Source organism: Anolis sagrei, chromosome 4 (genome assembly GCF_037176765.1).
Source record: "Anolis sagrei isolate rAnoSag1 chromosome 4, rAnoSag1.mat, whole genome shotgun sequence".
NCBI classification, from domain to species: Eukaryota; Metazoa; Chordata; class Lepidosauria; order Squamata; family Dactyloidae; genus Anolis; species Anolis sagrei.
Window position 1 is genome coordinate 53,881,777 of NC_090024.1, and position 18,430 is coordinate 53,900,206.

Genomic DNA, 18,430 nt, shown 5'->3' on the forward strand with positions numbered 1-18,430 from the left:
GGGGAAATGTTTACCTTTACCTAAGTAACTCAAGAAAAAGATTATCCTCCCTATTGTGCCCATACAAAGAGGAAGTTTCTGTGGGCTTCTCTTCCTGCCAGTCTCTTACCCCTCTTTCCCTCCCTGCCTTCCACAAGCCTCAAATGGAGCTGGAGTAAAGTTCACTTTTAAAAGTCAGCCCTTTGCCTTGTTACACTGTTTGAAAAAGTTACCTGTTGCCATTATTCACTACAATGTTGAAACAAGTAATCACATTTTGAGTTTATTGTTATTGTGTGCCTTCAAGTTGTTTCTGAATCATAGTGATCCTAAAGCAACCCTATAATGGTGTTCTCTAGGCAAGATTTATTCAGAGGAGGTTTGCCTTTGCCTTCATCAGAGGCTGTGAGTATTACTTGCCCAAGATCACTCAGGTTTTTGTGGCTGAGCAGGGACTCAAACTCTGTTTGACCCCGAATCTAACACCCTAGTTGTGGCACTTCTAATTACTTTGCTATTATTTCAGAGAAAAAAAAACTTGATCAATAAAAAGGCATAAAAGTTGAAAAAAATGATGTCAAAAGACCCCCAAAATCCTTTGATTGATTTATTAAAATATTGACATCCTGCTTTCTATCCAAAGATCTCATGGATGCTTGAAGTAAAACCACCCTGATAAGTTTACACAATAAAAATAATTTCAAAGGGATAAAACATATTAATAATGTAACAAAGAAAAAGTAGATATAACTTTTTAAATAAAAATATATATGCAGGAGGATTGTATGAAACTAGAACTAGGAACTAGCATTTGTTACAGCACCAAAACCACTAGTTTTAGGTAAATTAATAGTGGAAGGAGATGGTGTGGTGGTTTCAGTCATGAACTAGGAAGCTCAGAGACCAGAGTTTGAATCCACTGGAAACGCAGTGGAGGACCTTGGGCAAGTCATAATCTCTCAGCCTCAGAGGAAGACAAGGGCAAACTTGCTGAGCAAATTCTGCTAAAAAATCTAAGACAGGTTTGTTTGAAGGCACTCCACAACAATGTTAATTGTAACTTATTACCTTCCTGAATGTTGCTTCTGATAATGTCCATTACAGATCAAAAAGGGTATGCAAGATTCTTTTTTTAACAGTCTGAATTTCTACCCAGATGAATTGCTGGAAAATGATGAACAATTAGGTTCCCAGCAGGTTGAGAGCAATAGGTGATTGGAGTTTCAAAGATACAGCATTGCCATTGGTTTGCCTCAGCATTTCTTACCAACTTAAATGACCTCAATGCTTTCAAATCAGCAGGGAGCAGCTAATGTTTACATGCTTACAGTACTGAACAGAGTTAAAGAGTAACTTTCATTGTGCTAAATATGGCTATATATCAGCACTGAGCGGTGGAGATTCTTTACGTTTATGCTGACTTTTCAAGAACACCATAACTCTTAATTAGCTGACTGGGTAGTGCTTTAACTCCTCAGGTAAAAGATTTACAAACATGCAAGGTTGTATTATTTATTGGTTTGGGGCATGTACACACATTTCAAGCAGATGTAGCAGAACACACATTTGGATCACAGGAGCACTCCTTAAGAGTTAGTGACATCTACAGGATAAATAACTTACTCCCTGCTTCATTTCTTCCTCCTAAAGAAAGATCGGATCATTGTAAATTAAATGAATCAAGAGTTTGAAGCAGAAGGCAGAAAAGCATAAGAACAATAGAGCAATACAATAAAAACAGATTTCTGTTGTCATCCATATGCAAGAAAACCCATCCTTTAGAACCATGCACATCTGATTCCTTTTTTGTGTGTGTGAAATAATGAGGAAGAGTGGTTGTCTTTATGTCCTGTTTCTGAAGTTCTAGAACATTATTTTTGTCAAGGGCAATATATCTTATGGGATTAATTTGATGGGGGATCACATGCTGGCAGTGGGCAGAGTTGAAACTAATACTGGGTGGATCCAGAGCCAGAAGTGTGTGGAACTACTATCTTCTCTGTTTTTTTCTTGTCCCTCCTTCTGCTGCAGAGGACATAGAGAGATCTGACTTGAGAGCTTAGTGAAAGTGATTTTGAAATTAGCCTGAGGACAGCATGTTATTCACTATTCTTCTAGAGACCCTTGACTGGCCACATTTGAAAATAGATGCATCTAGATCAGTGGTTCCCAACCTGTGGTCCATGGACCACCAGTGGTCCTCAAGAATGAAAATATGGTGCATAGCCTCACCATTACCATATAGTTGCCTTGAAACTATGTGGCAAGAGAGCAACCGGTCTCGTGAAAGCCTCTTATAGTGCCAAGGAAATGGAGATATCGAGAGGGGCGATGCTGAGTACCTATGAAAGATTACTACTACCACATCAGCTCTAGATTGTTAAATATGATTTTCTGTGGGTGAGCAGATGGCCACTACTGGATGGCATATGTTCTGTATCAGAAACTAGAGCTGATGTGGTTTATCCAATGCAATTTTCTGAATCAGCACCCCAAATAACCAAACTGAATCTAAGGGTGACCAAAAACTGATTCGTAACCTTTTTGGTACTAATGTTGGAGAGTGCTCCCTGGTCAAAGTGGTACCTGGTGAAAAAAAGTTTGGGAACCACTGCTCTAGATCATATGAGCAAATCCAGCAGGACATATTTATGTTTAACTAGGTTCTTGTGGGTTTTTTCGGGCTATAGAGCCATGTTCTAGAGGCATTTCTCCTGACGTTTTGCCTGCATCTATGGCAAGCATCCTCAGAGGTTGTTTAACATTTTCACTGTACATACAGCACAATAGGAGTGGCCAAACAGAACTAGCTATATAGTTAACTTTTAAGTTAAATGGTGCACCCTAATGCAAATCTCAAAGGATGCAAATTCTTGAAACTGCCTCTCACATTGGTTTCACACATACAGTAAATATAGGATCCAGGGACAACAATGGTGAGTTAACAGCTATTTTGCTGCTCATTGCTGTGGTATTATGAAACATTTATTACAGGAAAAACACTTTGTTATATATACTTAGCTACCATGGGCACAATGATCTTATGTTAAGTTAGATCAAGACAGAATTGTATACATTGGCAACACCTCAAATAATCTCCTGCCAACTTGAGTTCTCTGTTACCAAAAGAATATGATTTTTTTGCTCATTATCCTAATTCTTGGAAAAGTGAACAGAAAGGAAATGTATGAAATGGAATATGACAATTAGCTACACTAATGACAGCACTATTCCTCATAATCCTCCACCCCTGCAAAGAAGAAAGAATTCATTATATGGGGAAAAGGACCTTTGATCTAGTGGCTAAGGGGTGAACTCTGTAGACTATAAACAACAACAATATGAATGCACCTTTATTTTCTATTTTGCTTGATATAACACCAGAGTATTTTACCTTCAGCAGTTTCATGAGGCCTTCCAATTGGACCATAAGTTCTCTCCGGCTTTCCTGAAGAGCAGACATCCTCTGTTCTAGCTCATCCTTCCTTTGCCTAAGAAATGAGCATTTTAGATCAGAGCAGATGGACATTCAGGGAAAAGCCAGTATTTGCACTGAGTACACCTGCTAATGTAGACATGGGTGTCTACACAAAAACATTTTTCATATAGAAATAATTTCCCAGTTCAAACTCTATGGAATGACTCTGTATAAGGATCTACTTATGTTTCAAAAATGATACAATTAGGTTGTAGGGCAATTACAAATACAGTTGTACAGAACTAGTGCATTGGGGAAAGGTGAGATTCTCAATCAATCAAATAAAAAGAATAATCTTTCATAGCTAATCCAACATGAGAGGGCCTTACCAGTGGATGCTCTTGGGATGTGGCATTCCCTCCCATAGAAAGTGAGGCTGCCCCCCACCCCACTCCACTCCTGCTCTCTTTCAACAGAGTTTTAATTCTTATTTTAACAAAAACCATTCACTTGATCTTTTTACTGAAACCGTAAATGTGTGTACACAAGGTTTTTTTTAATGGCATGTGCATTGGATTTTCAGATTTACTATTATCTCTATCAAGCAAATTTCTACTATTGTATGTGATGAGCATTTAAATATATTTCACTTTTTAAAAAGGCTTTGATTTTCAAATTGTGTCTAGATTTTGAGTTTGAGGTAAACTGCCTTGGGTCCCTTGTTAAAAAAAGTGAATATGAATTATATAAACAAACAAATGAGAGTTGAACTTAAGCATAAAAACTGAACATACATTTTCATTTTAAAGTTTAAACAGGTTGATCATTCTTTATTGTGTTGGAAATGACAACCTTCTTCAAGCCTTCTCTAGTAATATTTATCTATGATCCTGTTGCTTACTGTTTCTGGTATGCAGCTTCCTTTATAGTTCCTGAGAAGTTATAAAAAAGGATGCAGACCACATGCTCTTTCCTCACTCTCCTTTTTTTGACAGAGAATTATCTCAAACATATCTGAAACTGTTTTGTACCTGTGTATGCTGAACACATGAAGGTTGTGAGTAAATCAAATATGTTGTTTTTTTAATCAAAGTCTTCTTTATCAAAGTCACTGAAAAACACTTCTAAAGCTCTGGTGTTTTTATGCACTGGCAAATCTTTGTTTTCCTAACAGATCAGAGATATATTGTCGAAGGCTTTCATGGCCGGAATAACTAAGTTCTTGTGGGTCTTTTCAGGCTATATGGCCATGTTCTAGAGGCATGCGTCTAGAACATGGCCATATAGCCCGAAAAGACCCACAAGAACTTAGATCAGAGATACCAGGTTATTCAGTCTAACAACCAAAATAATTGCCTTGCATAATTATATCTAGTTATACACCACAAGAGAAGTTTCTACTCTAAAGGAGTTTTGGCTCTTCCCTAAAAGGCATTTCCCAAAAGGTTATGAATGCCATTTTCAATTACATTTTGAATGTATTCAAAAGAGACCAGAAGTGTTTTGGATTTTGAAATACCTGTATTTGCATTTACATATATAATGCGATATCTTGGAGATAGGATCCAAGTTCGGATATGAAATCCAATGAAGATTCACAGATACCTGACACATATAGTCTGAAGGTCACTTTTATATATAATATTTGTGATAATTTTGTGCATGAATCAAGGTTTGTGTACCTCTAACCATCACAACTACCCATGTGGAAAATTTCTGCATTTGAAGTATTTTTGATTTTGGAATTCTGGAAAAAGAATGCTCAATATATATATATATATATATATATATATATATATATATATATGGAGTTAAATTTAATATAAAAATTTGGCTTGATTTCATAAAGAAATTTAAATTCATTAGATATGTAAGCTAAAGATGACATACAGATGTAACTTACCGAAGCAGCCGAAGTTCTGCCAAAAGGGTGGGATTCTGCGCTGCCTTCTCTGGTGTGGGCTGAGATGCCTGTTCATGTTCAAGTCGCAGCCTCTGAATCTCTTGTAAGATTTCTCTTATGAAGGAGAATAAAAAGAAGTTGTCAAAGGTCTGTATATTTTTCAGGGAAAGAACCTTGCACACATTACAGGCAGAGCATTTCTTGCATTTCTCAATCAAGGAGTTAAAAAGCAAGCTCCTAGAATCTCAGAGTCTTCTAAACAAATCTTGCCAACCCCTCCTCCTCATGGTAGGGCTGCCATAGGTCAGAAATGACTTGAAGGCATAAAATGGCAACAGCAACAACAACATAGATCACAACAGATTAAGTTGGAGATCCTTACCTGTTCTTATTTTCAAGTTCTGCAATAAGCTGTCGTTGTTGCTTATTTGCATCAATAGAAAATGAGATATCTGGAGCACCTCTCTGTTGGGTTTGCTGTTGTGCCTGCTGGAAGACAGGTTGATCATATCATTAAAAATGGCAAGCAACTGCTTACTGTTTTCGCAAGGGTGCTATCTTTTGTCCTGAGTGAAATAATCACATCTATCATATGAAAAATACCATGTAACAACCCAAGTGTAAAGTGGTTACCTATTAAGGACAGTCAGAGCACTCTTTCAGTTCAAATCTCTCCTTGACTGAGAGATGACCTGGTTTAGATACCACATATTAAGCTCCTGTGAGTATTGTGGCCTATTTGTGAAAAGCCATGTGCTGGTGCATGCTTCCCAATCATCCTACTGTAATTGGAAAAAAACTGAACAAACCACAGTCTGTTTGTTTACTGTATGGACCCAGCAGGACCCAGCACTCTGTCTTGCGTCTTCCTCCTACAATCTGTAGAAAACACACTTACAAGAAATCTTGGTTGGAGTTGTTTCTCTGATGAGAACAATAGGCCAATATGTATTCAGCACACTGGTCCACTCACAAGCCAGAACTGATGGCTGAATGTCTGCATATGTTATATAAGTCTCTCTCTTTGATTCTCACCTATTTTATAGCATTTTTAATGGATTGGTGAGACAATATACAAGAAACATTGTGAACGTTCAAAATGTATTATATAAATACCAGTACCTGTAACATTAAATCATCTCTTATATTTCTATCAGAGACAAGATTTCCCTTGGCCTTCTAGAAGTCAACATCAGGGCTTACTCTTTGTACCTTAGGCACTGTTGCAAAAAGAATGACAATCTTGTTTTGGACTTTTGAAAGAACAGGGAATTGGCTGGCGAAACAATTGTGACAACAGGGCAATGGTTCTTGAAATATGAGACAGAGGTCCCAAGGAAGCAGAGACAGTTTCCATGGGAACGCAAACTTCTCCTCAATCCTTTTCACTGTGCACAACTAATGGAAGCAATTTTAGTTCCAGCAGATGCACTCCTTGAAAAAGAGCAAAGAAGCAGAACTTCACACTCAGGATGAAACACTATCAGGATGCACACATTTATTTCATAGAAGAAATCATGTCTAGAAGCCTTTTGGTTTATATTTAAAAGTTTGTCACATGTAAAATATACAATAAAAATCAACAATGAAGAAGCTGATCTATGTAAAATATCATATGGCCCCAGGACTCTAACACAAATATAGTACCACTAGCTTTACCTGCCTCACGTTGCTGTGGCCAACCTTCTCTCCCGCTTTCTCTCCTTTTTTTTGCTCTTTCCTTCCTTTTTTTCTTCTCTCCTTCCTTCTTTCTCTTCCTCTTCCCTTCCTCCCCCCTTTTCTTTCCCTTCCCTTCACTCCCCTTTATTCCTTCTCTACCTATTCTTGGACTGCAATTCCCAGCAGTCCTCCTGATCGATCTATCTGTCTACCTACCTACCTATCTCTATCTAATCTATCTATGTGGAGGATTGCTGGGAGTTGTAGTCCAGGAATAGGAAATTGGAAATATGCAGGGACTGAGACACTCTCAAAGAAATCCAAGGAGAAGAAAGCTTGCAACTTGGAAGCAGTGCATTTGGATCATCCTCCTCTCCTAAAGGGCCTGATCTAGGAGATGCTGGGAGCTGTAGTCTGGAAGAGAGTGGATATGCTAATGTGTGTTTTATTTGCCAGGGGGAGTCATTTTTGTGCATGCACTGTAGTGTCTTTTTGCTCTTTTTGGCTTTTGAAGTCCCTTCTGCTGTGTTTTTCAGGGTTTTATGAGTAATGGCCACTCATTGGCCTGATAGGTGTATTGTGTCCAAACTTGCCGTCAATTTGTCCAGTGGTTTTTGAGTTATGTTAATCACACAAACTGACATCACATTTTAAATTTATATAGATGATACTATATATACAAGATAAACAAATATAGTACCATGACCGGAGTGCCCAGTAGCACAATGGGTTAAACCCTTGTGCCAGCAGGACTGAAAACTGACAGGTCGGAGGTTCAAATCTGGGGAGAACATGGATGAGCTCCCTTTGTCATGGAGCTGATGTGCGGGGACATGAGAAAAGCCTCCTACAAGGATGGTAAACATCAACACATCCGGGCATCTCCTGGGCAACGTCCTTGCAGACAGCCAATTCTCTCACATCAGAAGCTATTTGCAGTTTCTCAATTCACTCTTGACACGACAAAAGTACCATGATTCTACTGTAACTGCCACTATTCCATCTAATAGAATTCTGGAATTTTTAGTTTAGGGTGACATGTTTATAATTTTCAGCCAGAGAGTTCTAGCATCACCAAATTATAGATCCCATGATTCCATTGGATATAATCAAGATGGAAGTTAGAGTCAGGGCTGTAGCCAAGGGGGGGGGGAGGTTAGGGGTTCAACCCCCCTCCCCAAATTTTCAGGTTAAAAAAAGTAGTTTACTCATGAATTTTAACTGGTTAACCAAATCTCCCTGCTAAGTTTATGAGAAGCAAAAATTTAAAAAGTCCCTCCAGAACTGCAAGCACTCAAACAAATGTTGACAATATATTAACAGTCATTACTTGCAGCAATAGCTGATATAGTGGAAGAAACCAAATTGGCCCACCCACAACTGGTAGGCAAAACCTAAGGCATGGGAGGGATTTAAAGCCCCCCATGAAGGAGATGAGAAAACTGATCCAATTAAGTCTATATAAAATATAGAATGAATCATACTATTTAGCTTATTTTGGGTTATGGAACTACTTCTCATGATTCGCCAAAAAAAAAAAAAAATTTCAACTTCCATCCAATATTTTTTTCTGGCTATGATCCTGGTTAGAGTGAACTTAAAGCATGTGTGGAGAGTAAAGGTGCTTTCCTGCCATATATAATAGCAGCATAAGTTGGTCCTCATGCTATGTTTTCCAATTGAAACTTCAAGAGCACATTTATAGCAGTGCAACAGAGGTAGAGACACTTTTATGCTTTGTCTCCATGTTGCCAAAATCTAAGCCCCACGTACCTTTACAATGTGACAATGTGAGAAAATGCTAAAGCTCCACTGGTTGACCAGCAGCTGCCTCAAGTAGCCCTTATGTGAAAGATGAGAGGATCATGGAAGGATCATAATGCTGTCTCAGATAGGAATGGGAAGGTCATTTTTGAGCAGGACTTTATACAGGCCTTCTCAGGATGTGATCTCAAAAGTCACACTCCCCTTTTATCTCACAAAACCGGAATGAATCTCTTATCTGAAATGGCAAAATGGCTTTCCTTTCCCCTGAAACAGCACCATTGTTCTACTCCAGTACTATGCTGTGAGGAGAATACTATCTTCCCTACTAAGAGCATTCTTCCATATCAACATGATCAGGGGAACCCTTTATTTCAGTTCAAACCACAGAACACAGGATTCCCAGGCCAGCATTATAATGGCCTCTATGTTGAACTGTATCCCAAATGGAAAATCACCCACCATCCCAGATTTTATGGATTCCCATAAAAAATTGGAATACATTATGGGACATTATGCAGTCAGTCTTTTAGTATGACTACCAATTCCTATGAAGGTTTATTTTCTTGAGAAACTTGAGAAATTGCAAGTCACTTCTGGTGTGAGAGAATTGGCCATCTGCAAGGATGTTGTTTTACCATTCTCTGGGAGGTTTATCTCATGTCCCCGCAAGAGAAGCTGGAGCCGACAGATGGTAGCTCACCCCGATCCCTGGATTTGAACTGCCGATCTTTTGGTCAGCCATCCGGCCAGCCACAAGGGTTTAACCCATTGTACCACCGTGGGCTCCCCGTGAAGGCAATAGATGGCCAAACACATTATTTTGTCTGGCCAAAGTCACTCTATACAGTCCTGTCTGCCTCATTAATTTGTCTGTTTGAGAGTATCTACTGATCTCCCACACACCCAGAAGACCTCCCTCCCTCAATATTATGACAGAAAAATGTCTTGGTTATGACATCATCAGTAGTCAAGGTGAAATCAAGAAAAAAATGGGTTGGTTGGTCCCACCTCATCACTTTGTTGAAGCAGCTTGTGCTCATGTGTCAAAGCTAAGGGTAATACGCAATTTCTCCACATTTATCAAGCATAATGACAGCTAACCAACCAGTAGTCATCTGCTACTCCCTTCCCAATATGAATCCACCACTGTCATGGAGTCTGAAGTAAGTAACTGGGGAAGGAGGGGGGTATTACCTGCTAACTTCCCATAGACACAGTGAATAGTCCCTGACTTTGTTGAATGGGGCAAACTAGAGATTCAAGCTGACAAAGAATTGTCAGTACACCTTGTACAGTATCCTTAGTTTCTTAGTAAGTTGAAATGTCTTTCATGGATGTAAGTTGTCTAATATTCAAAATGCTTAAAAACAAGTCACAATAGCCTATAAAGATTGCTTGACACCACCTTCTGGTTCTAGCTGGATTATTATTATTATTATTATTATTATTATTTGTATTTATACCCCGCTTTATCTATTCAAAGGGGACTTAAAGCGTCTTGACATAAAACCATTAGTATATAATTTAAAATATAAAAAATATTAAAAAGAATTTAACACAAATAGCGCTAAAACATTCACAGTTAAAATCCACCAGAAAACATATTAGAAGTCAAAAACCACAGCACTCCCTGCCTGGATATTAAATGCTTTCATCTTTAAAGCACATTGCTTTTTCACTTCTAAGGAAGTCATCACAGAATAGGTTCTTACTTGAGCTCTCACCTGTGCTCATATTCATGCCATGTCAACTATGTAGTAGTCATTTCTCTATGCACTTTATACTTGCTAATTTCCAGATAAACCAGAGAACCTACCAAGTGGGTGACATCTGTACCACAAACAGCAATCATGGCATTGACTAGGACACCAGGAATACCCATTAGAAATGGATAAGACTCAAGGAATTTAGATATACCATTGACAAGAATGAGCTTCTGAGCCAGAAGAGAATTCCAAACTCCATCCTGTCAAGTCTCCATCCATTTTGTTCCTTACATTGTTAATGTTTTCCTGATACAAATGTTGCTACAAAAGCATCTATTCACCACACTAGCTAATATTAAGTCAATCTGAGGTAATTTGTCAAGAGTGGATGACAAGCAGTAGTATGGAAATGAATCATGATCTAAGAACCAAGTCTAGTCAGAAGATGAAACTGGAAGAAGGACTGAAGAACAACTTGAACTGAAATGTGAGAATCGAAAGATATGGCATGTTAGAAACCCAAGTAGATTTTTTTGTCTATATGAAAGCTTGCATACTTTTCTACTTAGAACAGTGGTTCTCAACGTGTGGGTCCCCAGATGGTTTGGCCTTCAAATCCCAGAAATCCTAACAGCTGGTAAACTGGCTGGGATTTCTGGGAGTTCTAGGCCAAAAACACCTGAGGACCCACAGGTTGAGAACCACTGACTTAGAAGAATTGAATAGTTAGCCTGAATAAGTCTACATATAGAAATGTGGGGTAGATGTGTGGCTACTGGCATTTTGCTGAGGGCCCTTCCAGACATTACTACATCCTGGGAGGAACTGGGATATTGTATCCCACTTCCTCCCAGGATTCAATCCCCACGCTCACCTCAAACCCTGGGCTTTCCCTGGATCAGCCAGAGGTCCCCCTCCCAACCTCCTGATGCTTCATTTTGATGTGCCAGGAGCTCTCAATAAAGGGGTCTGAGTATGCAGCTAAACCCCTCAGGTAAGTTTAGGGGCTAAATGGGTGGCTGAGAGGGTAGGGTGGGGGTGCCAAAGAACTGGGATCACTGTGGGGATTGACTCCCGGGATTGTGGAAATGGTCCCAGGAGTCAATCCCCACAGGGTCCACACCTGGAAAGATCTAGACCTTACATTAAAATTCAGATTTTTCTAGGGATTTAATTAATCCAGAAACTGGAAATCTTAGCTTACTCAGGATTAATTCAGGTTCCTGAGGTGTCATTTGGAAGCCTCATGTAAACTCAAGACACGTCACAGATTATCAGTTTATCTGGAAGGGTCCTGTGAGGTTGTAGTTATACCTTGCACCACATGGGGCAGTGGTCCATTGTTCCTGACATAAAGCATCTTTCTACAGCCATACTTTCTCTATTCCCTAAAAATACATGTGATAGAACCCATTAGATAGGTTTTACATCATGAGAGATATGATAATTTTATTTTTCAACAATACTGCACATAGTAAAGGGGGTAGAAATAGCTTTCTTCATTCATTGTAAGTTTGTTGATATTAGATATGAATGAACTCTCTCAGGCCCCTTCCACACAGCTGAATAAAATTCCACGTTTTCTGCTTTGAACTGGGCTATATGGCAGTGTGGCCTCAGTTACCCCAGTTCAAAGCAGATATTGTGGGATTTTCTTTCTTGATATGATGGATTATATGGCTGTGTGGAAGGGCCCTGTATCTCCTCACGGATTATAGAAATATCAGTTTCTTAAAATTATTTTTCTGAGTGAAGCCAAGGCCTAGAGAAACACTTCTTCTCAGTGTACAACATCTTTCCTCTTTGCCCCTGCCAAAGCAGTCAATCTAGTCTCAGAGCATCAGGACTTGTTTTTCAACAGCTGGAAATCACATATGTTGGCAGAGCAGCTTGTACAATCAATTTTCAGTTTCCAAAGCCTCCACATTCCTTGAATGATTTGGGAATGGATTTGCTAGGAGAGAGATCTTTCCTTATAATTCAAAGCATTTTTCAGTCAGAGAAATGGGCAATCCTTCTCTTTCCATACTTCAAGGAACGGAGTGCCTCTACTTTGAGATGGTGTTTTATAAGTCTCAGGATTTCATCTTGGAAAGGAGCTCGGCTGGATTTCCCAGGGATTCTTGTTATGCATGGAGAGCTGGCACTGTCACATAACACTAGTATCTTGGCAAAGAGAGTTGGGACAAATAATCCCAGCAGCTGCCTGAGAAGAACTGCAGGAAGCCAGTTTTCATCTCGGTCAATTTCTGTAAGCATTTTTGAGTTGTTCCCCCACAATTGCACCAGGAATATTGATATTACTTTTGCGTGTATAAGCTATTATTCATTGTTTTCTTACCCACCTACCCCCACCAAATATACCTGAAAGCCTCCAGCTGCTACTTTCAGTGACAGATTTTGTAATTTGCCACTTTTATGAACACTCCTTCTTACTTTATTTTTTGACTTTAACATTTCTGCTTTTTTTGCGCTTAGTTGTCATTTTTATTTTATTGCCACTTTTAAGAATTGTTATTTGCTGTCAAGTTGGCTTTGACACATGGCAATCCTATGAATAAAGGACCTCCAATGGCATGTTGTTCAGTTCTGCTCAGGTTTTGCAAACTCGGGGACATGGCTTCCTTGATTTAGCCTATCCACCTGTAATAAAATCTTCATCTTTTCCTACTGCTGTCCATTTACCAAGTATCAGTTGTGAGTCAATTCCGAGTTTATCAGAAAACTTGAATGAGGACTACATGAGAAATAATAAATTCAAATAAGTAGAAACTCTGACCAATAAGAAAGATTAATTACAAACTCAAGTATGATAGATTACATGATATATAAAAAGAAAAATATACAAACCAACAAACGTTTGGTCTGAAATTCATTAATGCATTTATGAATGCACAACCTAGCGTTACGCATTCATGACTGGTTTGTTTCCATGATTATTATGCACTTCTTAGCATAGGAAATAGAAAGGGACCATAAAAGTTTTCCAATCCCATTATTGAGCAAGAGCTCCTGCAATTGATATGGGATTGATTCCATTGTTAGGGAAAAAACAGTATGGCATTCCCACCCATTCTTTTCCATGAGAGCTCTCTGATGTGGGGTGGGGTGGGGGTGGGGGTCTTTCATCTTTGTGTCACAACAGAAATAGCTCATAGGAAGTGATGAGGTCATTAGTCAGCTGTCCTGAAAGTCAGGATGGGGTAGTCAGGTCAAGATATACAACATAGCTAAGTAACTATGGTAGTTATATAGCTGTTAGGCTGATGGAGAATACCAGTTTTGGGTTTAGTTGAAGAGTTGAGCATATGCTTAATCACCCAGTGTAATCAAAGAAGCACTACTTCCCTGCTGCTAAGATGACCTCCAAAACTAAAAGAAAAAATGTTTTGTGCAAATAATTAAGACTTAATGTAAACATTTGCTATGCTCGGATATTTGTGTAGTATTCTTTGAAATTAGAACACAAAACAGTAAGTGCTATGCAACTTGTGCATTGCTTCTTATATAGTATGGAAATTCCCCATTGCGTTTGCAGACCACTCCCCAGTATTAAGAACCCAGTTTACCACTCACTTGATTACAGCTTCTTACGTGTGAAAGCTATCGGCAATGCAGACAGTACCCACTATTATTGACCATCTTGGTTGCAATGCCAAACAAACAAACAAACAAACAAACAAACAAAACAAATATCAAAACCCCAATGCAGTTACTTAAGGATTGTGGTCAGTCTATCTTTAAGCATTGAGTTAAAAGTTCATAAGACCTTGAGATAGCATAGTTCAAGTCTACCTTTAGGACACTAAAGATATTGGATCCTGTTTGATCCTGGATGCTAAGCAAAGTCAGCTGTTGGATTGGAGACCACCAATTAATATCAGGTATTTAGACTATATTTCGGAGGTTGGAACTTGGAAACCAACCTATGAGCATTCCTTGCTTATGAACACCCTATGAAATTCATGGGGTAGCCCTAAGTCAACAGGTGACTGGATGGTACATGCACATATTCCTTTAGTATAATATATGGCAGACTGCAATTAACACAATTAGTTTTCTTGAAAATGGAACATCTTTTCATTTTAGCTAGTTAAAAAAAGGCAAAGAAAAGCAAGGCACAAACATCCCCCCCTTAATTTAAGCCACTTACTGATGAAGTAGTCTCTGCTGCGAGTCTCGCTGCATACCTGGCGATCAGTCTGTGCTCTTCATCTAGACGGTTTGGACTGTCAAGCAAACTGTTGTGGGAGGGGCAAGGAAAAATGGAAGAACCATTAATATATAGGTTAAGAAGACCATGTTCCTTAACCTATATAGAAAACGATGAGGAGGTGGGGTAAGAGCATGAAAAAGATTGTTACAATTATGAATGGGGTGGAGAAAATGGACAGAGAGAAATTGTCCTCTCTTGTAAATTCTTGAACTCAGGATCATCCAATGAAACTGCTTGGTGAGAAATAATACAGAATAAAGTCCTTTTAGATTAGTTCTTTTAGATTAGTCCAAAGAAGTGTGAATTCTTGGGAAATTGGTTCTGGATTTAGATGGTTGTTATCACCTCTACATTCATTTGAATTCTATCTAGCAGCTATTTCTGAGTTCTGGCTTCTGCAAAAAGGCATATGACTGTTTAAAAACTGGGACAGTCTCCTGGGGGTGATTCTATGACTTGAAGGGAAAAAATTCTCCTCTCTAAAATGTTTTAATTATTTTTTAAATTTTGCACGAAACTACTGTTTTACTGATACACTGGTAATAAAAGGAGCAAAAAAGCAGGGAACTTATTGTACTGAGGTGAATTGGAATTTTAAAAAAAACACAAGAGGGTGAAGTGTTGCAGCTGGTGCCCGGAAGTGCCAGCAAATAGCTTGGCATAACAGAAAAATCATTTGGACACGTTAAAGAAACTCTAGAGAATTACAGAAACATCTATCACAATCTCTGAACTTACCACTGATAGAGACAACTTCAAAGGGGTTTGAACAATGTTGTGGATTTTAAGTTTACCCAATGGCTATAAAGCAGTTTGCAAAAGTTACTAGTTGCGAGAGTTTAGCAGTTGTACTCTAATACAGTTACCTTTCAAAACTCTGCTATAAACAATGACAGCTAAATGGCACCTCTGATTTTGAAGACAGGAATGTGCCTCTAGATCCTATGTTGTTGTTTTTCTTTTTGGAGTTTACTGAAACAAGTTAATTTTTCTTTAGAGAGTTTAATTTGAAGATGACATCATCTCTGTTTTCTGTAAATCCAAAAGCTTCTCAATATTTTTTTCTATATTTAATGTGTGGGGTTATTCAAGGTTGTTGTTCCACTATTTTTTCTAATAGGTTATTATAACAAAAAGCGCAAAATGATAAAATGAAAACAAGCTCCTGATTCAAAACATGAGTGGAAACCTCATTAGTTTCAAGATATCTTGCACTGCTTTCATAAGTCTATTCACAAGTAAGTCTCACAGATATTCAGTATGGATTACTATCAGATAAGTGACTATAATTAAATTTTTGTTTGATGCATGTCTACTAAGAAGGATAACTTGCTACTCTTAGGCAAATATTTACAGGATGAAGCCTAAATTATTCCTAGGCAAACCAAGGAATAATAAACTAAAATGGATTAATTGACAGTACAACTATTTATTTCTTTGTGTGTATTGAATACCACACTAAATGATTTTTTAACCAATTACTCAATTGGTAACATCAACCTATGCATGTCTATTCATAAGTAAGTCTCACTGATTCAGTGTGGGTTACTACCAGATAAGTACATATGATAGTATAGCAATCATAAATTACAATTTTATGCACACATATTTGGGAATAATCATCAAGAAATACAGTGGGACCTTTTTCAGAGTATAGGATTACTTAATGAAACTATTAATTTAACAAATAAGAATAAATATGAATCAACCACTAACAGGCCAATTTCTATGTACCACTGCCTAAAGCCGTTTCAATGTGTTTTGAATGCTTCAGCATATCTGAAATTTCTTTCTGAACCTTAAATGGGGCAAAATTCCGCTGAGGTCATTTTTTTCCTCCTGCATCACAAGACGGGCATTTTCCTATATAGGAGGTAAAACAAGATTGGAAATTCTGTGCGGCAGGGAAAACATATTTTGACTGTTTTGATACTGGCCATCATTTGCTTTGTTCAGCGAGACTATCCATCTACCTGAACAAAAATACCTGACAGAGTTAAGGAAAAGTACAAACAAAAAAATCATTCAGGATAAAACTCTCAATCAAAACTAATTTGTTTTATGTTCTGTACTGGCAAATATATTTATAGTGAGGCAGAGTGAGATAGGTCCCTTATACTTCAGAAGAATGCAAAGGTGCTGGATAGTACTTTTTGTACACAGATACATAGTCATCCATTATGTCAGGGATGTTAATGCCACCTGCAGTCACTCTCCAGTTCGCCTGTGTATTTCTTGTGCTCTTATTTCTGATAGCTGAGTAGATATAAGAGGATGGTACTAAAGCTTTATGGACCCCTGGTGGTGCAGCAGGTTAAAGCGCTGAGTTGCTGAACTTGCTGACTGAAAGGTTGATGGTTCGAATATGGGGAGCGGGGTGAGGCCCTGCTGTTAGCCCCAGCTTCTGCCAACCTAGCGGTTTGAAAACATGCAAATGTGAGTAGATCGATAGCTACCACTTCTGTGGGAAGGTAATGGCACTCCATGCAGTTCGGCTGGCCACATGACCTCGGAGATGTCTACAGAGAATGCCAGCTCTTCAGCTTAGAAATGGAGAGGAGCACCACCCTCCAGAGTCAGACATGACCAGACTTAATGTCAGGGGAAACCTTGACTTTTTATAAAGATTTATAAACAGCCTGTAAGCTGTTATAAGCAAGGAAGTTACTCCTTGAACTATGTTTTGCAGAGCATAAGACTAATGCAATATTTGTGATTATGTATCTATATAAAGAAACAATATTCCCAAGTTTAGTATTTTACTTTCTCTACTATTTCAATATATGCAGCTATTCACTTATATGGGAGAAAGTTAAGAATAGTCTTAGATTCTATTGGAGTAAAGGCTACATCAGGATTACTCCCTATTTCATACTGATGTCTGATGCTGTAAGGAGGGCTCTCCGCTACACGGTTTCTCACGCTAACTGGGGGATAAAGTGTGGCTTAGAAAAGTTATCTTTCCAGAACACCCAGCATATAAGACCTCATCCTCAGGGAGGGACAGGTATGTAATAGGCAATAGAGATGTGAAGAGGAACATCTGTTTCCTATTGCAAAAACTGCAGCCAAAAACAAAGTCAAGGAATGGTTCTAAGCCTGGTTTTTGCTACCTGTGGATGCCTCTTGCAAGGTGAATATGTCATGAAAATTCAAGGACATCTTGCATAATCCTTCCAGTTAAAAAGCTACAACTTTGAATGGAAAATCAGAACAACACTGTACATCATCTCAGTCTAGTAACACCAAAGGTCACACCTCCACTGCTTGCTTGCTACCATATCAGCTGACCATGTGAATGAACTGGTGTGGCTGGAAACTGTACAGACACTTTTTCTATTAAAAGTGCATTATAACACAGAGGAAAAGATAGGGATAGCAAGCTATTTCTCAGCTGATCACATCATTAATTTCTCCTAAGTCAACTCAGATGGTTCATGCAAATTACTCATATCGCAATCAACCAGGAAAGGAAACATAAACCCATATGCCAATAAAAAAAGCCATACTGATTTAAAAGGAAATTACTCCCCATCCCCAGGGGCCAAAAATAAACACAAGTAAATAAAATCACATTTCTTAACTGAAATTTGCAGGAGAAAATATATGAAATATACTAGGACACTATGCTTCAATCTGGGTCATTCAGTTGTCTTGATTATTTTAATTCATTTGAGCCCCCAGTGTAGCATCATCACAGTGTTGCTCTCCATGGAAATTATTCTAGTTTGTTATTTTATTTCTGAACTGTCCATTGTAGCTGTGTCTTTTAATAGCAGCTT

At 38.4% G+C, this 18,430-nt stretch overlaps 1 protein-coding gene across 18 annotated transcripts in view; it reads right to left on the reverse strand.

The window, feature by feature from the left end:
* Positions 1–18,430, reverse strand: part of DTNA (dystrobrevin alpha) — a 267,832-nt gene that overhangs the window by 15,895 nt on the left and 233,507 nt on the right. For 9 of the 18 annotated variants that reach the window (XM_060775262.2, XM_060775250.2, XM_060775249.2 and 6 more), the window contains 5 exons: positions 14,586–14,673; positions 5,683–5,789; positions 5,301–5,414; positions 3,374–3,470; positions 1,603–1,623 (listed from right to left, as the gene is read on the reverse strand). In XM_060775262.2, coding sequence (XP_060631245.1) covers positions 1,603–1,623; positions 3,374–3,470; positions 5,301–5,414; positions 5,683–5,789; positions 14,586–14,673 — 427 coding nt within the window. The remainder of the gene's footprint in view (positions 1–1,602; positions 1,624–3,373; positions 3,471–5,300; positions 5,415–5,682; positions 5,790–14,585; positions 14,674–18,430) is intronic. The other 9 variants (XM_060775251.2, XM_060775263.2, XM_060775268.2 and 6 more) reach the window with 2 other exon arrangements.